The sequence below is a fragment of the Lethenteron reissneri genome, chromosome 33 (assembly GCF_015708825.2).
Source record: "Lethenteron reissneri isolate LAM-NWPU_2019-01 chromosome 33, ASM1570882v1, whole genome shotgun sequence".
Taxonomy (NCBI): domain Eukaryota; kingdom Metazoa; phylum Chordata; class Hyperoartia; order Petromyzontiformes; family Petromyzontidae; genus Lethenteron; species Lethenteron reissneri.
Genome location: NC_083811.1, coordinates 8,403,065 through 8,426,046, shown reverse-complemented (window position 1 = coordinate 8,426,046; position 22,982 = coordinate 8,403,065). Strand labels below are relative to the sequence as shown.

General features: G+C 43.7%; 1 protein-coding gene across 7 annotated transcripts in view; it reads right to left on the bottom strand.

Moving 5' to 3' along the window:
* The window catches only part of SVOPL (SVOP like), a 61,021-nt gene extending 38,276 nt beyond the window's left edge, over positions 1-22,745 (bottom strand). For 2 of the 7 annotated variants that reach the window (XM_061564504.1, XM_061564500.1), the window contains exons 1-5: positions 22,412-22,583; positions 12,263-12,365; positions 9,656-9,762; positions 2,730-2,828; positions 589-660 (exon numbers count right to left, since the gene is read on the bottom strand). In XM_061564504.1, coding sequence (XP_061420488.1) covers positions 589-660; positions 2,730-2,828; positions 9,656-9,762; positions 12,263-12,341 — 357 coding nt within the window. In that variant the 5' untranslated portion in view covers positions 12,342-12,365; positions 22,412-22,583. The other 5 variants (XM_061564506.1, XM_061564501.1, XM_061564507.1 and 2 more) reach the window with 5 other exon arrangements.
* Between the last annotated feature and the right edge of the window lie 237 nt (positions 22,746-22,982).

The following is a 22,982-nucleotide window of genomic DNA, read 5'->3' as shown; positions in this document are numbered from 1 at the left end:
TGACAGACAGGGCTGCTGCAACTGCAGATCCCCTTCTCTGCCAGCAACCCACGCTATGCTTCGTAGTGATCCATTCCATGTCACTACACATGTAATTACAATTACCAATGCTTATTACCTCAATACACTCAATTACTTGGCTGCCGAATCGCTGTTTGACTTTGATCATATTGGCAAAGAATGAAACATGGTGCCAATGTAATAATTAATAAACGACCACCAATGTTAAACACGAGTGATGGCACTCTTATAGACGAGTGGGTGGCCCAAACGTTAGTTTACTGAGAAATAGACAGATTATTATTTTCTCGGTAAACTAACTTTTGGGTTACCCCTGTATGTGCACAGTGATTGTGGCTTATCGAGCTTTGCATGAACACTTAAAACCTTACCAACAAACAGAACAATGGCTGCTGTCAAGTCCGCTTTGGTTACACACTGAAACAGACAAGAGGGACTTGCACCATAACCATTTGTTTCTTTAACAGTCAGTTTACATTTTGGAAAAATCTGCCACGATTTCCCCAGTGGCTTATTTTAAGAGGCAGAAAGTCAGTGACTTATGTGGGAAGTAATGTTCAAACCAACCTTCCAACGGCCGTAGCGATCAGCCAGAAAACCGCACGGTCCACTTGACAGCATGAATCCGAAAAACACCATCTACAGAAAAGGCACTCTAATCAAATCTTGCCCCTTGTCACCTTCAGTCAATTAACAGCACAACCATTGGCCAACGTTACAATAACCGGAAATTATCCACGTCTACGATCTACAATAAAGTATGGCTAACTCCCACCTCCTTCAAGACATCTGGTCAGCTGTGGAAGAGTTGATAAAATTACTTCTAGAGGGGCTCTCTAGGGCTCCCTCTAATGAGGGCCCTTCAGCCAGCAGTGGCATGGGTGAGCAATTGTGGGGCTGCACTTTTGACCTTTACCTGCAACGGCCACCAATGACAATAGCCACAAACGTTCACGGTGTTGCCTTTTCAATATTTTAATTTGTCGGAAATTACCAGGATAGCGTTTAAGCCATCAATAGTTAATATTATCCAATGAAACACAGTGAATTATATACTGGCAAAAAAAATCATCTTCTGTAAGTAGAGTGGAGGACGTGATTGGGTTGAGGCAAACATCAGTTTTGGGCAGGTGTAATATGAAGCATAAAAGCAATGCTGAGTGCTCAGCTGCAAATGAGACTCGTGGCTACCATCAAGGCCACATTTCATGTCTGGGTTATTTTTGGCACGGTTCACACCAGTTGAACACAAGGCAGGTTAATGGCTCGAATAGGTCAAAGGTCAGTGTAGAGTTGGCCTGCTGAAACATATGGTGCTGAAAAGCATTGTTCTGACTACATTTTAATTTGGGTTTATTTTGTACATCGTGAAAAATACCCTTATCCATTCATTATTGTACCGACTAACATTTAAATGTCGACTATGAAGCAAGGAAACAATAGTTCAATAACCTATAGAGTGCATTTAAATAAATGAATAGAGGATTTGTTACATAGCAACGGATTGGAAATTAAACTGTAAGATGTTGTGAATGCCATTTTAATGTTCTCATCACCTTCGCAAATGCAATTAGGTGGCTTGAGACTGATCATTAATTCACTCGACGACAAAATCTAAACAAATCTCAACAGAATAGTAGAAGTCATGTTCATCAAGGAGCAGTGGAGTGCATCAAGGTGTGTATTTAGATCCTGATGTGAAATGTATCACCTGAGCACATCTCTACATGTTTGAGAAAAATAATGGTTTAGAATCGGTTAGATAAACAACACTATATTTAAAGGATATAGAGCCTCTTCTCGAGAAGACAGAGTCTGTCATTCAGACTCTGTCTTCTCGACAGACCTGTTCTCCACCTGAGGACGGCTACTTGCGTTGTGGCCGAAACGTCGTGAGAATTATTTTAATATGTTTTATTTTTATTATTTTATTATTTCCATTCTACGTGACTTTACCGAAAGAACCAAGAAGATGAATCCCTGCAGTCACGAAAGCTTTAAATCGAGATATAGAGCCTGTATAAAAAGAGTACCACCGCCTATGATGATTTTACACTGTTGCTGATATATATATATATTTCTCTGCATATTATTCGGATGAATTGTTCAAGTGTATGTTGGATTGCTCAACTTATCTACCTATGTAACATCCTTCCTTACTTTCCACCATTGCTGACCAGCTTTGGGCTGGACACCAGTGGCAAAGAGCTTCAAAGCCCATCAGGTTCTTACAGCATAAGTCAATTGTCTACATATATATGGTTCATGACGACGGTGATTTACAAACAAAGGGAAAAAGCTGAAACGTACATGTACAAAAATGCATGGAGAGAAATAGACTTGGACATACAATGATAGACACGAAGAAGAACATGTTAAAGACATAATTCCAAAAATTAAGAAAAGCAAGTGGGCTTGGGTTGGAGATATGATGGCCGATGGTCAAGGATAATTACAGTGGGAGCTAAGGCATGGAACACCTCCGAAAGGAAGTCCACCTCGGTGTACGTGCTGGATGGATTAATACATCACAGGATTGTGAAAGATGGCAATGACTGGAGGAAGCCTTCGTCCAGCAGTGGTATATAATCATGGCTGGTGACGGAGACATCAAAGGAATGCGCTGTCATTTTATCAGTACACTTATAACAACCGTGTGCATGTGAGCAACTTGGGTGGCAAGTCCAGTGGAGGTGCCGCACACTCACCGTGGTCACTAAAGCCACCTGCCATTGCTGCAGCCGCCACTCGCACTGGATTGTGGGGGAGATGACCGACAGCAACATGATCTCCATCGACTCGGCAATCTGCACAGGAAGTCCACGCGCCGACCGTTAACTTCAACAACGGCAATGTGGCCAGTGTACGAGTCGCGCCCAGCGTACTGCTCAGGGTTGAAGATTCGTTCACCATTGTATTCATTCAGTAAAAGTTGAACATAAGCACACCTTACATAAGCACAGTTCTCATATAAGCAACGCTTGCTTAGACAACACCCGCCCCATCATCACTAAGATTTTATAAAAGTTTATATATTAGCTGTAATAATGATTATTATACAAGTACAGCTGGCCTTGCTCGCAAGGATTGCGCTTATATCAGGCTTCCCCTGTGCCCACCGTGAGGCCATAGTTTGACTGCAGGATTGCTACCCAGTATCCACACGTTAACAGTGAGGAAGCTGGCTTGCCAACTTGATTAAACAGAGATGTGGATTCCATTAATGTCTCACTAATGCCACAGGTGGATTACGGCTTTTTCAGATGCGACATATTGACATTCTCACGACTGTAAATCCTCGTTTCACGCGGTAGATTCTTTTCTAAAAAGTGCCACGTTTATTGGAAGATCTGTATATACATTACAGGACATACATAAACAAAGCAACTCAAACTTGAATCATATTTGCACTATACAATCAGCCTGCAGTCATCCCATGGTGAGACAAAAAACTGAGCTGAGGGTACGTCAAATACTGAATCATTCCGCATGTATATCCGGAATTCCAACACCGCTCAGCTACACAAGTCGAGAAAATAATGTCTTGAACTGCTCAGAAACCGCATTAAAGCAGGCGTGTCCCGAATTGTCCAAGAAACTAAACTTTATTTTTTTATTTTACCAGGTACGGCCTACTGAGCTATATATTTATTTTTCAGAGGCGACCTTGGAACAAATGATAGCTCAACAAAGTGGCTCATCAGATGGAAATGTATAGTAACCAAGTAATCTGAATGTATGTTTATAAACGTGGAGGGAAAAACCGAAGAAGTGTTGCAAAATAGAAGAACCGTGTTATAGCAAAAAAATGCGTTGTGTCAAAACGCATTAGGCGAGGACTTAAAGTACAGTAACCTCTGTATTTTCTTACTCTACTCTCCTTCACGTGCTATTCACATGAACACCAAAGCGTTCAAGGAAAATCCACAAATGTCCACTAAATGGGAGGTCACTCCTTTTCTGCTGCTGCCCACGGTCTGAAATCTCCACCCTCTGGCCACCCGTTATGCCAACTCCCTGCCACTGTTAGAGCCGGGCAATAAAAACATCTTCTCCTCTGACTCCCTGTCCTCATATCGATAAAGTTACATAAAATCTACCATATGTAATACATACTGTTAACACCTCTTCTTCTGCCCGTGATGCACGCATACCGCTTTTTGTATCGCAGGCCATGGGGCGATTTGACCAAAATTAGTCAGTATTGCTTTGTGAAGATGAGGAGGCACAGACCAAACATAGACATATTTCTCAGTGTAGGTCTGTCAAAACTGTGCAGTGCACTGGTATTACCGTTTAACCCGATACAAGTGTTGTGTACACAAGTACCAGATCTCTGAATACATTAATTCCTGCCACCAGAATAGATATATAATCTTGGTTTTTTCGGTAAAGTCACGTAGGTAAAAAATTTAATTAAAATTAATAAAAAAATAAAATAATAAAAATGATAATAAAGTAATAAATATTTTTTTTAATTTTAATTTCATTTTTTACCTACGTGACTTTACCGAAAAAACTAAGAGTATGAATCCTTGGAGCCACGAAAACTTCAAATCGAGAACCAGAATAGATGCCAAATTCCCCCATTGTAGCAAGAACAGATGTTGCTGCACTGCTTTGTCCAGACAGCTTAGCCCAACAGGAGCCTGACACCTGTTTTAGGAATGTCGTTGCCCATCCAAGCATGATCCAGGCTCAAAGCTGCTTAGCTTCTAAAATATGACAACATTGGGTACATTCCGAGCAACTTGATGACAGGCACTATAAATCCTAAGACTACTTAAACTGTCAATGCATTCGCTTAAAAAAACATTATGGTAGATAAAACTAATAACGTAAAATATTTGGCTCCATCCCTGCAGCTAATAAATTATTGACGTAAGTTAATCCAGGCAGTGCCTTCCCTAAATTAACAAAACAAGTTCACAATCGCCAACAACCCTGCCTTAAAATAAAAAAAAATATCAAATAGGTGATGTTTTGGGCATAAGGCCCTTCTCTTCATAGCACACAGAGAGGCTAGAGACAGCAGGGATAATAAGAGTTGGAAACTACTTTACACCATCAGGCCTCTTCTTGGTTCTTTCGGTAAAGTCACGTAGAAGGAAAATAATAAAATAATAAAAATAAAACATAATAAAATCATTCTCACGACGTTTCGGCCACAATGCAAGCAGCCGTCCTCAGGTGAAGAACAGGTCTGTCGGAAAGACAGAATCTGAATGGGCACCACTAGGCTTGGCAGTGTATATTTAAGCTGGGTTGGAGGGGGGAAGGGGCGCCTTGACAAAGAAATTTGCATATCAAGAGGAATTGTGACTTTACCGAAAGAACCCAGAAGATGAATCCCTGCAGTCACGAAAGCTTTAAATCGAAACCATCAGGCCTGATGATAATTAGTCCACGAGCCCAGACAAGATATCAGACTTGTCGGCACCACCTGAAGTAATATGACCGCTTTAGTGGTTTCAATTTCCTTATGGCCAATAGAAGTGAATTCTGTGATAACCATCCACTACAGTGAGAACATCATCAACAGCGAAGCCCGTCGATGACAGCATCTCCGGCGGTGACTTAAATTGACATGATCAGGCAACTTCTTGGTTCTTTCGGTAAAGTCACGTAGAAGGGAAATAATAAAATAATACAAATAAAACATAATAAAATAATTCTCACGACGTTTCGGCCACAACGCAAGCAGCCGTCCTCAGGTGAAGACCAGGTCTGTCGGGGAGACAGCGACAGACCTGGTCTTCAATTATTTTATGTTTTATTTTTATTATTTTATTATTTCCCTTCTACGTGACTTTACCGAAAGAACCAAGAAGATGAATCCCTGCAGTCACGAAAGCTTTAAATCGAAAAATAAATCACTCTCATCGAGACGTGCGAATAAATCGTGGCTACTAAAGTTTTGCTTCCCATACCTGGCACCGATTTTTTGCTGTGGCCAATAGATAATATGTTGCGATCGTATATTGAAGTGTAGGTTCAGACACAATCCTGGGAGGTTCCCACAACTGGGTCAGCAAGAAGAACCAAACCGGTTTATGTGAAGAGCCAGGGAATATGATCTTTTGCAACCTGTGGTGGCAGTTGGAAAAAGTGAAGCCAGTGTTTATTCCCACCAATCATAGCAATAAATATTGGAGGAAATTGAATACATATTCCAGATTTATGAGGATCTGACAGCTCCATATCCCTGAGGCAAAATAAAGAAAATAATTGCAGGGCTTTAAATGAACATAAAGCAAAGTATTACAAATAAATAAATGTACCCATATACAGTACACATATACGAAACTCTGCATCACAAATTATCTCTTTATATCGACACGCCTCGCAAATAGGTCAAAGTAGTTTCCTACTCGTTTGAACTCAGGGCGGTGCCAATCGCCTGTTTACGGCGGGGACAAGACAGAGGGCAACCATGACTGACTTTCCCAAAAAATGGTACTCATTTTATTGACCCCGGAGGAGGTGAAGGACTGTGTCACCAGCCTGGTTAATTTGTTAGCAATAATAATTATCGTAGCCCTGAGATTAAACAAAATATATCTGCAGTGGATATCCTCACGGGCACGTTCGCTCCATTGGCTGCTATTCGATCACCAGTCTCATCCATCCACTGTCCTCAATCATCACCAACGTGCCCTGCCCATGGTCACTTCCTTTAACAGCCAAAATACTTCCGAAATAAATATAACCCAACTTTACTAATTCTGGTTCACTGATAATGAAAATGATCCTTGAAATTGTTGATTGGCTCTAGTTTTCAAGATATGCTACTGGGTCAGTGTATACGACCCTTGACTTGGGAATGGCGGAGGATTAGTGAGTTATAAAGGGAAGGGATTTCAATTTAAACCAGAAATGACTAAAATGCCCCCACATCGATGCACCCCAACTTCAAAAGCATGCATTGACCACATGATGATGTATGGCCAAATAACCCCCGTGATCTCTACAGCGCAGGGATTCCTTAATCCAGTGTTTATCGACAAAGGGCTGTACACGTACACCAATGTCCACCACATACTGGAACTTATAAAAAATATCCCCAATGAAAGAGTCTCTGATATAAGCACTAGAAGCTGATAATTACGTCGCATCAAAAGATGTGACATTCTAAAAATAATTATAAACGTCTACCATTTTAATGCTACAGCAGAAAGGGCATGTTATGGATTTGAATGGCAAGTTTAATTTGATATGTGCCAGCGTATGCTGGTTTCAAAACAATCACAAGGGAGGGACCTAAATGAGCTCACAGCTGATTACTTTATATATAAAATGTATTTCAGACTTAAAGACACTAAACAAAAAACCATGGTAACATATTGACATAAAAGATGCAGCCGTGTAATTACTTGCTCACACCACTGCTAACAGGACTCCACTAAAGGTGTTATTAACCATGCAAAAAAGATTTAACTACACATTTTTGGACCATCTTATTTGACAGGCACTATTGTACTTTACCGAGTGTTAACATCCCCAGCATTTAACAGTACTCTCCTTTTTCGTATTTGTCAGCCAACACTAGTAAAAACAACATGGGCATTTTCGTTCTCTTCCATCATGTGCACCAACAGGTGCTTGTGCACAAACATGTCCATGTACACCTCGTGCTCTCTTTTAGCCCCCCCCCCCTTCCAATACGTTCCATTCATTGGCTACCACATTCTGATAAGCTCGCCCCCTCTCCTCCCCCTTAACTTGTATTCAAGAACTTGCATCTTGGAATCCCTGCCTCACTTGATACAGAAAATCTGGCTGTGATGGTCCCACCTGATGACGGAGACTTGTGTTGCCTCCGAAACGTCGTGATTTTTATTATTTTATTTTTTATTAATTTTAATTTCATTTTTTACCTACGTGACTTTATCGAAAAAACTAAGAGTATAGCTATATAGATAGCCACTCTGAAGGTATTGGACTACTCTTCTACGCTGGTTAGACATCTCAGAACAGTTGGGGGAGTATCCACACTTTACCCCACCACACGCAACCTGCCGGTAAACTGTGGTGTACAAATTTATAATGCTGGGTGGACAAAGGCGATGAGATAAAAAAAACTGGCACCATTGTTTCACCTGCCGCGCTGGGATATCGAATCGGCGACCTCTGGAGGGCTAGTGTCCAATGTGCTAACCATGACACCATGACGGCATGCTTGTTTATAAGTAACCGTATACATTTATGTCATTGAATGTGCTGCTGAATCTGATTATACACATACCACATTTTTGCATGCGCCCAACAGATGCAGCATTTCGATGGGTTTAAAAAAAGACAGCTTTGAAGGAACATCTACATCTCAGGATAAAAATGATGCTTTAGATATGTATATATTAAAATATACCACAACATACACATTCCATCCGTCACTGTGTACCAGAATATTCAGCCTTGAGTCATACAAACTGAATGCCACCCCTTTTAATTAAAATAAGCACAGGTTACTAAACACCCGTGGACCTAACCAAAATGAATGTATGTACATACTGTATTAATTCATGCCAAGAAATATCTCAGAAAGACATAGCTGGTATGAAGCCTTGAGAATTAATCATTTCTGTAAATTGTGACTAAAAATGTGGTTGTATGAACACCAAGTTAGTAAAAAAAATAAAGACCAATTAAAATCAGAGATATAAATAAATTGTGTGGACAAAAGTGCCATTTTCTTAGCTCTACTGCGTAGGTTTTTTTGGCTATGCTGTACAGCTCTCCGACGTGTTTTTTGGATCGTACCGCGTGTCATAGCATGCGCGTACAATTACAACCCGAAAGTACGTCAGACAGCCATTTGCCAAGTTATTTGAGATGTCAAACAACACTAAAGTTGGACGAAATAACTCAACATGGTCGTCAACAAAGCTGCCTTAAAAAAATGCAATATATAAAATCGGCAATTTTCCAGGCAATGGTCATTCTTCCTGGTACGTAAATCATGCACCATGAAAAAGGGCCATTGACCATGTATATATTTTTTGTATTTCTTTCTTTAAAAGACATTTTAAGATCTAATGTGACACTCCGTATGTAAGCGTGCACTAATTAAGGCGATTTATTTTAAAAAAACATCCCCGAACCTGCATGTGGTTAGGTGGCTCAGGGATAATTTAGATGCCACTGCTGTCACCCTGGGTTTGAATCCACATAACCGTCATAAATAAACTGGGTTCTCAAGTGTAGCCACAGCTGATGGCCTAAGTCCAGTCACTACATCATGTACAACTTTGTATGTCACTTAATTTGTAGAAAATCCGGCTCTGTGACTTAAAAATTCTGGCTCTGATTTATTTAGAAGAACAGTGAGAATGCACCTCCTAACCTAGACAACAAGAGGCCATTTGAATGGACCTCAAGATATAAACTTCTGCAGATTATAAGATACACCCGCCCCCCCCTCTCCCTAAATTTTAAAGTGGGTTGCGAGTGCCTTTTTTAATCCAGTAAGTAGGTCTGTGTGTATGTGTGTATGAGACCACAATTGTATAACTTTATTGACACCCACCACAAGTCGAGGGGGGTGCATCTTACTCTCCTTGAGAGTCTTACGATGCGGAGAATACGGTCTTCACAAAAGCCCGGGCAGGATTTCCACAAGCAGAGCCAGGCTTACCGTGGTGCTGCCCATGATGAAGAGTAGCAAGATGTGGAAGCGGCCAAACCCCATGTGCTCCACGGCCTGCTCCACTGAGAATGTCTTTGGTTCCACATTTTGTGCTGCTGACAAAACAGTTGGAAAATTTCAGGGCATGTTTTTTTTTCAGACAGTCATCATTGGCTTAAGTCCACAGACTAAACCGTTTCCTTTATTCAAGTTCTGCCTCGCCTGGTATACAGGAGGTTGTGGGTTCGTTCCCGTACACTGACGCCTGTGTATTTGGAGTGTGCTTGTTCTTCCTGTGGTCGCGTGGATTTTTCTCCTGTTTTTACGCTTATTTAGAAACATGTGTTTACATTATTTGGCTTCTATACATTTTCATATGATAAGCCACTTCGTTGAGCTATGATTTATGGCCAGGTCACCTCTGAAAAAGAGCTAATAGCTCAGTGGGATTTAACTGATAACATAAACAAAGAGATTAAAATGTACGTTTATAATCAAATATGGATAACATGGATCAGGCAAAAAAAAATATTCCTTAGTTATTTCAGCATAAGGTAAAACATTATTATGAATTTATTGATAATTTAAATGCAAAAGCATTGTAAGATAATGGTGTTGGGTGGCCATCACATGAGATTTTCTGGAAAACTGAAAGGACTTGCCCGTGCTCCATTTCATAATTAGTTTATTTTGGGTTAGATCACGTAGGTATAGTTTTGGTTGGCTACGTACGATGCGAAAAAAGTAAACACGTAAATTATTGTACCGATAACTGTCCACCATCGACAGAGCCAATCAATTCGAGTTGTCACGCCAATTGATGTTGTTCATCAGCAGAATTTAAATGTTGAAAAGCAAGCAACATTTTTGACAATAATTATAGACGTTTTACCTGGCAATGACATCAAAGCTGATCTCGCGTAAAGAGCGGCGCTTTTGTTAACAGCTGATGATGCTCAATGACGCGTGGTGGTCATAATAAAAAATGAAATTACTAGAAAACCTCGTAGAATTTGGTTTTATGGAATGTGTGTTTCGGCTACACACTGTTTACTTAACGAGGTCTGTTTTCAAGAACATGGGAGTGATGTTTTGGCGATATGCGCTTTGACGTTACTATGCTTTTTACAAAAATAGTCGTTAGGTGAGAGCGGTGCATGCGTTGGAAGGTACTCTGGTGTGAACGAATCAACTGTGAGAACAATTAAATTACCACGTATGTCATTTCGTGCATTTTTTGTGTTTATTTGCATGTGATAATGCAACACACACAGTCGTCGACAAGTTTACGCACAACACACACGTTGGCACATTGTCGCGTGCATCTAGATGTCCACTCGCTGCAGCCGTCAGTCATACGTACGCCTAGATAGCATATTATTAACGCTCAAGTGACAGTATTTTGGGCGGAGAGTTTATACCGATACGATCTAACTCAAAACTAAGCATGAATCTTATTGAACAATAAAGCCTACGTATAAAATCTGCCCGAGTCCGTTTGGCTGCGAAAGTGCTGAAGAAGCCAATGCCACTGAATTTCAATCAATCTTTTGTTAACCTCCTCCAACTGCCCAAGAGCCGCCACTGTTTCTGATTGATCATTAGAAGCTGCACCAACTCACACAGACCAGCACGGTGAAGATCCAATAACCCCCCACGAACCGCATAGGCATGGGGTGGCCCTCGTGTTCAACGCTGGATTGACTAAGATGGCTGTACACGGACACGTTCACTCGATCAGTGGTTCTCAATTCCAGTCCCTGAAACACCGCCAACCACCCCCAGGTACAGCGTTTCATGATCACAAACTACCAAATATATTCTAGATTTGAAGCTTTCGTGACTGCAAGGATTCATATTCTTAGGTTTTTTCGGTAAAGTCACGTAGGTAAAAAATTAAAATTAATAAAAGTAAAATAAAAATCACGACGTTTCGGAGGCAACACAAGCTACCAAATATATATCATGTGCTGTGGCTTAACTGGCGTATGAATGGAAAAGATTAGTTTTTACTCAAAGGCAGACCGTGAAGGCAGCGAGGACTGGAGTTGAGACACACCGTACTAGAGTAACAGATGCTTCCTATTGCTTTAATCATGATTAGCACTAAGCTGCAACACTGCTTAAACTCTGCTGCGCACCGGAATGACCTCCAAAGTTGCCGGCAGTTGCATTCCTAATCCAGCAGGTGGCGTATGTGGTTATTTAACTTTTTTAATCATTTGGAATCAGCGCCACATGACCTCCAGCAGATGGAGATGCACAACCGGCTAACACCACATGGGCTAGAACGGACCACATTCAGTTGCAGAGGACCAGACAGCATTATCCTGCTCGTCGGGATCTTCGATGTTTTTCTTCACATGCTGGAAGCTTCTTAAGGAAGTGAAAAGTTCAGGAAAAATCAAGTGGTACAACCCAAAGAAATTCAGTTCTTGGAAGAATTTTTCGGCACACGGAGGGAAACGTCGGAACATCTCGGCGAACAACACGAGCTACGAACCCGAAAATTCATCGGGGAGCTATAGAGCACAACCGCAAAAAAAGTCTACACAGTAAAACATTTACTGCATTATTAATGAGGCGCAACAAATTGATGCTTGCATTTTACATTACCTGGCTTAGTGATCGAGCTGACATCATTGGATTCCTCCAACTCCAGGTACTGATTGGTTTTCCTCCTTCCCAAAGGCATTATTTAACGACACCAACGAAGCACCTACCGCAACACACACACAAAATACATGAGGTTTCTGTGAAAACGCCTGTCAAACAAATTGGCATGCCCTTCTCACAACGGGATACAACACTCATTCAACTTACTTGCATTGATATAAAATACAGTTCAGCGTATGGAAATGATGGGACATTTCTCAAAGGTGAGCCCTTGAACATGACCAACGTGACTTGGGAGGCCTTCATCCAGCAGTGGATTTACAAACACGTGAAAACGATTTCGTACATTTTACTGGACAATACCTTTTGGTATGTTACATGAGAATAGTCTGATTATTTATTTAGGAATGTAAAAAAATACCCTGCCTTCATTATTTATTTAAATGCACAATGGCAGAGGAACGCTCCTAGTAAATGGCTATATTACATACAGACCTCTCTAACCACATCCTCACCCTGGACTCGTGCTGGCAAAACCTATGAAGCAGTTTCACCAATGGGGCATATCCTGAAAGGGAAGCTTCTCGTCTCAGTGAACTGTTACCCGGTTATAATTGATGGTCAAATATCTATGCCTTGAAGAGAAAACATGGGGCCATATGGTCTTGATTTGAAGCTTTCGTGACTGCATGAGTCAGTCCATAATCTTTGGTTCTTTCGGTAAAGTCACGTAGGTAAAAAATAAAATAAATCACGACGTTTCGGGCACAACACAAGCGTCCGTCATCAGGTGGGAAAGCATGGTCTGTTGCTTAGGCAGATTGTTTTAAAAGGTTTGAAATGGGTGTAGCCCAAGGGTCATAAAGAAGTGGCCGGGGTTCGTGATGTTAATGTGAGAAATTAGCATGTAAGATAGAAGGAGAGCGGCCTCCTCGACGAGGGAGTGCAACCCAACCGGGTGCAATCCAAAGGACATGTGAGCATGAGTGCAATCCAAAGGTATGAGAGTGCAATGCAAAGGACATGAGAGCATGATATATCTAAGAGAACGGCATAGAGAGACACAGAGTTGGAAATAACAGCTGACATCGGCAGGAAGGATGGAAACATCACAGTCAGTTAAGACTTTACCTGGTTAATAACGTCCTTCCAATGATTGCTCAGTTTGTACCCATCCTCTCGATTGAAGTTGTGTCTGTGTTTATATATCTGGATGGCTTCATGAACAAATCTCTGAAGGTAGCCAGAAGGTTTGCAGAGTACCTCCGTCTTGGAAAAATCAACTTCGTGTGAGCCCACAGCAAAGGACATGCTCACATGTCCTTTTCATTGCACTCTCATGCCTTTGGATTGCACTAATTTCTTACGTAAACATCACTAGCCCCGGCCACTTCTTTATGACCCTCGGGCTACACCCATTTCAAACCTTTTAAAACAGTCTGCCTCAGCAGCAGACCATGCTTTCCCACCTGACGGACGCTTGTGTTGCGCCCGAAACGTCGTGATTTATTTTATACCTATGTGACTTTACCGAAAGAACCAAAGAGTATGGGGCATATGCATGAATATGTGCGGTCCTTTATCAATCCACTGCTGGATGAAGGCCACCCCATGCCTTCAATCCATGGGGTTTATCTGACCCTACTTAACTATGCTGGTCATCGTGGGTTGCTGAAGGCTAGGAGTGGAGGCGTAGGAGCAAAGAAAGAGCACGGCAATGGTGTCTGCTGCACTGTCCTCTGCTGCCCACCATGTAGCCAAGTAGCAGCCTTGAATGCCGGCTTTGATGCACAATGGCCCCCCATCTCTACACAATCCAGCCTCCACCCCGACTCAGGGGGTGACCCAGAACCAGTTGCGATACCCCTCGCCACTAGTGTAATCCAGGGTCCGAAATGAAGCTCAGGTCTTTTGGTTCAGAGTGCAGCACGCGAACCACTGTGCCAAAACGAAATACCGTACTAAGTGGAAGAGGAAAGAAAACCCCACACAATATCTCTTCTCAAGTTTCTTCCCCCAAAAAAAATCATCTCTGCGGGGGTACTGGGACACGTTCAGGTAGTGTTTTGCAACTCCAAGCCTTGCAAACACCGCCCCCTGCCATCCTACATTGTGCAGCATTCAGTGATTGCCAACGATCAGGTAAATTAACCACGTAGTGGCTTTATTTACATATATGAATGGAAAACAAAAGGTTAGAAAGGAACGTTGCATTCACTTTTTGGTGTGGGGAGGGGGGGGTTATGAGGACTGGAGACTGAGAAACACCGAGTAAGGTGACCCCCCTCCAGCACATTGCCGATTTTACGAAGCAGTGAATGTTTGTATAGTGGAGCATTAAGTCACTTGGAGGTTTCGCCTGTCCATAAATGAATGACACACAAAGGCAAATTGTTTACTTTCGTGGCAGAGGGGATGCTCCGCTCTAAAATTAGACCTGTGCCTGCAGCTGCCCGGCCAAAAATGGAATTGTCTTGGAAATTCTTGGGACGTTTTTGGATACCAGAGCTTTCAGTACAAATCAGAGGGTGGCGAACGTTGTAAAACATTGAAAAAGTTGTAAGTGAAGATTTTCAGTGTTTGCAATAACATGTTGGCCAAAAGAATGACAAATTCGACTTTTCACACACGTGTTTAAGGTTGAATAGCCTTGGTTTTTATCTTTGTCCCTGGTCCGCTAATGTCATCTGTTCGTGGCAATGGGTAGACAAATGGGTAGAAAAATGGGTAGACAAATGGCATGCAATCCCCACCCCCCTCTCTTCACCTCGTCCAAACGTGCTCTGCTGTGCACTCTCTGGTAATCAATGTCTCCCACTTCGTGACGCACAGATGGCAGTGAAGTGGAGGTCGCTGAGTATCTCATTCTCTGCATTCAATATTTTGTCTGCTCTCCAGGGTAGGCTATATCCTCTCAAAAACACATTTTGATTTTCCATAGTTTGTATTCTTCAGATTTTTGGGTTATTCCTCATCCTTGGATTATAAAAACTCTAAACCATTTTTTTTATTTTACCAGGTAAGGCCCACTGAGCTATATAGCTCTTTTTCAGACGCGACCTGGCCACAAATAACAGCTCAACGAAGTGGCTTATCACGTGCAAATTTATAGCAGCCAAATACACTATACTTACGTTGATAAATGTGCAGGGAAAAAAACTAGAAGACCTGGAGAAACAAGCACGCAACCGCGGGGAGAATATGCAAACTCCAAATATACAGGCATTAGGGTTGGGATAGAATCCACAACCTCCTGCATACCAGGCAAGGTAGTTAACATCTCACCACAATGGCAACTACTTTGGCTCTCGAGCTATTCACACAATGGTGGACGAATATATTTCGCCAAATCAATAGTTGTTCTTGAACGATGTTAATGTCTCGAGTGGTCTGTAGTAGTGTAATGAATATAATGTTTAGGATTACAGATGCTCCTTGAAAAGGCTTTGCCCATGGATAGTTTGAAACTAGCATATACAGATGGTTGGAGTTTCACAAAAAAGCCATTGTTCCGCCTTCACGGTAGATGCAGACCAACACGTGGTACATGCTATTATACTCACAGGTTCAAATTTCAGCAAAAAAAATCACATATGAGCTGCTCAGAGCAATTGCTTCAGGTATGGCCAATTGGGCTAATGCACATTTGATTATTTTTCCAAAACATGTCATGGCTCGAAGGGAGGATTTCTGGACCATGCAGAAATGGTGTCATCGTGTATGTGAGATATTAAATTGTATGGAAAACTATATGTGCAGTATAATTTAAATAACACAAAGACAACGATTCCCCATATAGCCTTGATCAGACTGTTGTGGGAAGTGCTGTGAGCTAGCACCTATGAAGGCCAACAAAACACACGAGGAGGTGGGTGGCCAGCCTCCACGCCCAGCTGCCTTTGTTTCCAAAGTTGTGATGTTTACACATCGCACTAAGTACTCAGTTTGAGGCTGAGTCGACCTAGGGGCGGCACAGGTGGCCGTGAGCGTGAATCAAACTCGGGTGGCCGGGTTTGTAGTGCAATGAGCTAACCATTGCACTACGTTTCCCAACAACAATAATAATGCAAACACCACTGCACAGACAGGTAGAATAATATACGACACGAGAAGACATTGAGAGTCGGTGGTCAAGACTAACGAAAGTGTGGCAGCTATAAGAGGGGACACATACGAGAGCACGTCCAACGCACATATGGAGTTAATGAGATGAGCTGCTGTGCAAGGTGCTGGATGGATTGTTGCATTGCGGGCCTGTGTGGGATAGCAATGGCTTGGGGAGACATTCATCCAACGGTGAACTGATCATACCTGATGACGATGATGATGAGGAAAGGTTACCTTCATAATGAAAAGCGGGGTACCAATGTGCCTGAAGAAGAACGTTAATAATCAATTCGTATTTACCATCCACGGCATATGTGACAGAAATATGGACACTGAAAAAGAAAGGAAAGTATGCATGTTTGTAATTACACTGAGAAACAGGAAGAGCAGCGCATGGATCAGGCAACAAAATAAAAGCAGGCATATCATATTGACTGTTAAGGAAGCATCGTAGCTGGAAGGAATGATGGCCGATGGACAAGACTTGTGATGAGATGGCACCCAAAGGAGAGAACGTGCCTGGGATGAATACCACCATGGACATTGAGAGATAACATGTTTGTTTGAAGGAAATAAATGGTGGCATCGCAGGACTGTGCGACATGCTAAAGGCGAGGGGAGGATGTCATCCAGAAGTGGACTGGCACCGGGTTACGTGGGTTTTCTCCAGTTTATTCCGATGCTCAAAAATGTCATAGCCGTGATAACATCCCACAAGTCTGGAAACGCCAGACAGTTCCAATATTGAGATGCGTGTCAAATGTATTTAAAAAAGCCCAACTATAAGGTACTGCTTGATACGGTGCAAACGAATTATTTCAAAATAATGCCCAAACATTAACCAGATATGTGTTTATGTTATGAGAATATGTAAATGTCCTATTCCTAAATGCTTGTGTGAGAAAAAACGGGTTATATAGAGTACCTGGTGAACATCCATTCAAATGGGGAGAAAACACAAACACACAGTTATGCAAACACCCTCTAATATTCCGTGAGAAAATAAGGAAACATATTCAACCAAAATGTATCCACTACTGGTTGCTGGCTTCCCCAGGACATCACGCTCTCTCAGGGCATTACGATGAAACAATCCACATGGCTCCTGTACATGAAACTAATTCAAATGACTCCACTGGATTGCCACTTTATCCTTATTCTTGACGACTGGCCACTGTCCCTTCTATAAATGTGTCCTGCCAAAGGGCATGTAATCTTCTTAAACGAAACAATTTTATTTTCCAAGTAAAGCCCACTGTCCTACAATATTTTCTCTTCTTCAGAGGTGTCCTGGCCACACATGATAGCTCTACGCAGTCGCTTATGAAGTGAGAATTTAGAGTTGAGCCAAATCATCTAAACACATGTTTATATATGTGGAGGGCAAAACCGGAGAACCTGGAGCAAAATCTACACGACCACTGGGAGAGAGAAGACGCAAACTCCAGATAAACAGGCGTCAGGGTCGGGATTGAACCCACAGCCTCCTGCATAGCAGGCGAGGGAGATAACAGTGCGCATGGTGTGATCTACAATCCAAACGCACCTCTTCTCTGTCATTCAGCCGATGCATCTCTCCACGTATTTATCAGATTCTGTTTTGTAAACATCCACATTTCTGATACATTTTCAAGTGGATACTACACACTGTTTAAACATGACCTTCTTTATGCACATTGGTATATTGCGTTCATTCTTGAGTTCAGATTTGCGAAACAATCCAACATGATCTCATCCAACTCTTTATTTCAATATTCTGATCTGTGTTTGCATTAATTAACTGCCTTTGGTAATGTATTCTACCTAGTTCAGGGCGTCCGTGCCTGTGCCTGTGTGCTCGTACTCGGATAGAGATGATCTCCAAAGCGAAATGCTCAGGAAGGGTGGCGTTTGTGCACAGACTGTCCTATATGACATCATAACAAGTCTGGACCACTGGACGAGTTCCACAGGATTGGAAGGATTCCCTGGTGGTCCCCCTCTTTAAGAAGGGGGACCGCACAGACTGTAACAACTACAGGGGAATCTCACTCCTCAGTGTGCCTGGAAAGGTTCTGGCAAGGATTATTCAACATCGCCTTGCTAGGCACGCTGAGGAGAGGCTTACGGAGCCCCAATGCGGTTTCAGGAAAGGGCGGCCCTGCACAGATGCCATATTTTCTGTCCGTCTGCTACAGCAGAGGTGTAGGGAATTCCAACAAGACCTACATCTCTGCTTTATTGACCTGGTCAAGGCCTATGATACCATCAGTAGGCCTGGGCTCTGGGTTGTTCTTCGTGCTTTCGGAGTCCCGGACCATCTGCTCACGATCATTAAGGACCTTCATGATGGTGAGCGGGCCTGGGTAAAACTACGTGGCCGGGAGTCAGAGCCTTTCCCTGTACACCTTGGGGTGCAACAGGGATGTCCTCTGGCTCCCACATTATTTAACATCTATTTTGACCGCGTAGTTCGTGAAGCCTTCATTAGCTGTACCGGGGGAATTTCCATCTGGTACAGATATAATGGGAAGCTGATCGACGCCCGGGTGCGATCAAGGGATGGCTCCCTATTGGTCAACCACGTTATGTATGCTGATGATTTGGTAATAGCTACTCATTCAGAAGAGGAGTTGGAGATGCTGCTGCTGAGACTGGAGCGTGCCACTAAGAGGTGGGGCCTTACCATCAACCCCACCAAAACTAAGCACCTGCCTGGGTATTTTGTACCATCGGACACTCCACCCCCACAACTCCCAATCAGCGATGGGGCAGTAGTGGAGAGAGTGGAGAGTTTCCCATACTTGGGCAGTGTGCTTATGACCGGCTCCAGTTTAACAGCAGAGGTCTCACTCCGAATCAATCGAGCGGCAATATCTTTTCATCGGTTGCGTAACGCTGTGTGGAAGCTACCTGGTCTGTCGCTCCGCACGAAGCTTCAGGTCTTCTCGGCCACAGTCATTCCCTCCCTTCTCTACGCTTGCGAAACGTGGACCCCCTAATGGAGCATCTTCGCCAGTTGGAAACATTTAGGCTGGCCTGCCTACGATCCATCCTGGGTTTAACCAGGCTGGATTGTGTGAGCTCACAAATCCTTGAAAGATCTGGGCAAAGTCCCATCGGTGAGCTCCTCCGGCAGGCAAGGCTGCGTTGGCTGGGTCATGTAGCCCGCATGCCCAGTCACCGCATGCCTAAACAGCTTTTGTTCGGCCGGATCGAGGGGGCTAAACGGGCGCGGCATGGGCTAGAGAAGAGATGGAGTGATGTGGTACAGGAGGACGTGGAGCTGAGTGGACTTGCCGATGACTGGTACCAGCGGTGTCAAGATCGGCCACTGTGGAGGCTCGTGAAGGACGCTACTGGGCAGTTGGAGGCAGTCGCCCTCCAACAACAATGGAGGGCGGAGGAGCGACGCTCACAACAACGAGCGGAGTGCTGGGTGGCTAAAGCACAGCATGTTGGCACAGTAGGGGCACAGGTGGTGCATCAGCCAGTCATCTCGGTCATCTCGGTCAGTCGACCCGTGGCACCTGGGTCTGCCCCGTGACCTCCTGCCAGCGGGCGTTCGACAATTCACGTGGCCTCAAGGTGCACATGGCCTGGCACAAGCGTCGTGGTGACGTCACCGCCACTTAGTGGCGAATGGCGGTTGTTGTTGTATTCGGATACACTTCCACCTTTGTTCCTCCATTTACTGTGGTCAATTTCCATAAAGTGATACATGTCATTTGCTAATATGCTGTTCGTTAACATTTCTCAAAGTACCTGTACAGTTATGCCTTTCTTTCATATTTTTCTCATGTCACGAATTTATGTATGTTGAACTTGTTTTGCTTATCGGAGGTGCGGGGGGAGGACAACAGATTAAACACAAAAATAAGTTCTATAGAAACGATTCTTCAATTAAGATTTAAAGTACTCTTTGGTTCTTTCGGTAAAGTCACGTAGGCAACAAAGAAAAAAAATGTAAATCACGACGTTTCGGAAGCAACACAAGCAACCGTCATCATGTGTTGCTTCCGAAACGTCGTGATTAAAAAAAAAAAATTCCTACGTGACTTTACCGAAAGAACCAAAGAGTATGGATCCTTGCAGTCACGAAAATTTCAAATCTAGAAAGGAAGATTTAAAGTGCATAGCTCCAGTGGCTTCCACCTATCGGAAGGAAGCGCGTTCCAGATGCAGTGACCGTCTTTGTTCGAAAGAGATCATTGAGCATGCCAGATTCAGGTTCCATACCATCGGACGGGTTCTGAAAAAATACATGACACCGCAAGTCCCTGCGGTGTGGGTCATGTGGGATATTTGACCATAATTCACGCTTAGACAAATGCTTTGATGCTGCTGCTGCGTTGGCAGTAGTGCACAAGCAAAGATAACAAAACGAGGCTTTGGGGCCGTCCATAAATGACGTCACGCACCTAGTGGGGGGGAGGGGGGTCAGACATTTGTGACGATGTGTAACGAGGGGGGGAGGGGGGGTTTGAGAAATGTGACGTCACATCAAAATGCGCAACTTTAAATAATATTAATTAAATATAATTTTTATAACACATCTTTTTTAATTAGTTTTCATTATTAACTATTTGAATATTTCAATTTAACCAGGGTCACATTTTATTTATTCCATGAAGGAGCATTTTGCTTCTCCATGGGAGAATGGAGAAGCATAAATTTTGTTAAATTTTTGAATGATTGTTATTAAACATTTTGATTCTAATGATTCTACCAGGGCTTTTCATTCTGTGAAATGAATGTGATTGTTATAATTGTACTCTCCTTTTTGCTTCGTTCTACTACTCAGTTAAGTATTTTTTATAGTTATAATTACTTTTGATATTTTATAATTAAAAGAGAATTTCAATATAATATTCTGAACCACTGCAGTTTTAGTTAGACGTTTAATATTTTCAAGTGAATTTTATACTAAATTTCAGCTTTCCAACGCCTCTTTTTCTCCTACAACATCCAAGTGCAGCGCCACATTAAATACGCACAATGACAATAGTTTAAAGTGATTTGAAGCATGTTCTATTTTCAAAATGGAAATATGGTTTGGGGGGGGGGGGCAGAGCTTTGTGACGTCATATTTGAGGGGGGTCTGACTTTTTCTGACGCCGTGTGACGAGGGAGGGGAGGGGGGGTAAAAAATCGGCCAAAATCGCGTGACGTCATTTATGTACGGCCCCTTTAGTATAAATATAATCGGTGACGTTTCGGGCAACGGCCCTTCTCCATACAACACAATTCACGCTGGTCAGTGTGGATTGGTGAAGGCAAAGGGGGTGGGGCAGAGAGACGTCACAGTACTACAGGGAAGTATTGTACCACCATGGATTATGCCAATGCCATCCGCTCACCCCACAACGCATCACCACAGCAGCTATCACCTGCCCAGGCAATATTCCGTCTGCTTGGGGGTGCTTTCTGAGCGACATGGTCATAGACTTACTTGCACACGAAGTAGTTATCTCACGCCCTAAGCCTTTGCCGAAAACGAAACCGACTTCACGTGCAAATTGATGCAAGTAAACCACCGGTGGTATTTAAACGCAGGGCCTCCATTTATACTACCAACAATTACTGCCGAATACAAACCCATCAATAGTCACAGAGTCGAGATGACACGGTTGAATTGCCGCAAAGCCGGGCGAGGCCACGGGCTTTGGGTGCCCCAACACCGAAAACCAAATTCAATGAATCGATTGTGACGGACGCACAGTCGCGAAACCCCACGGGATGAACTCTGCGTGAGACAAAGACGGACGGGACGGATCCCACGGGGACAGAAGACGTCTTCTGTCGAGGTTCTAGTAGCCACCCCCACACACACGCACATTGCCTAAACAACAACAACAACTGCAGTGCTCTCCACGTAGGAGCCCTTCACAAGACTGCCGGGGCTTGAGTGTTTTTTTGCTCTACGATGAACGTGGCTTTGCAGGACCCCCACGCACGACCGCCTTTGTCTCACCTCCAGCCAACGTCACGCGCAGAAAACACGGAGCACGTGTTGTGCTCGCCACTCGTTAACGACGACAACAACAACAAAACACACTTCACCGATGGCTCGCTGGGAGACAATGAACGGAGATCCGTAGCAGTGCGCTCCGCCTTGTTGCTGCTGCTGCTGTGGTGGGGGGGGGGGAGCTGCGTGCGTCGTTCTCGCGTCGTGTGAACGGACGAGAAGCCGCAGATGCCGAGCGAACGAACGACGACTACGAGCCCGCCTTCGCTTTACCTGTTGGCGAGGTGTAACAACATCAAACACACCCCACCCACCCACCTCTCCTCCTCCTCTTCTTCACCCAGGACGACTTCCTGGCGGCGTTTCGGTGGCGGTGGGGGAGGAGTTCAAGCGGAGGAGCGGCACGCCACGTGGGTCGCGGTGATGCTGATGGTGCTAGTGGGCGGGGGGGAGCGGTGGCTCCGATGGTTAGCGAGCTCCAATTCGCTTTGCCACGGCTGCGACGAACCCCCCTCCCACCTCCACCCCCCCCCCCCACCTCCCCCACCTCTACCCCCCCCCCCACCTCCACCCCCCACTTCCACCCCCCCCCCCACCTCCACCCCCCCACCTCCACCCCCACCCGCCCACCTCCCCCCCCCACCCGCCCACCTCCCCCCCCCCACC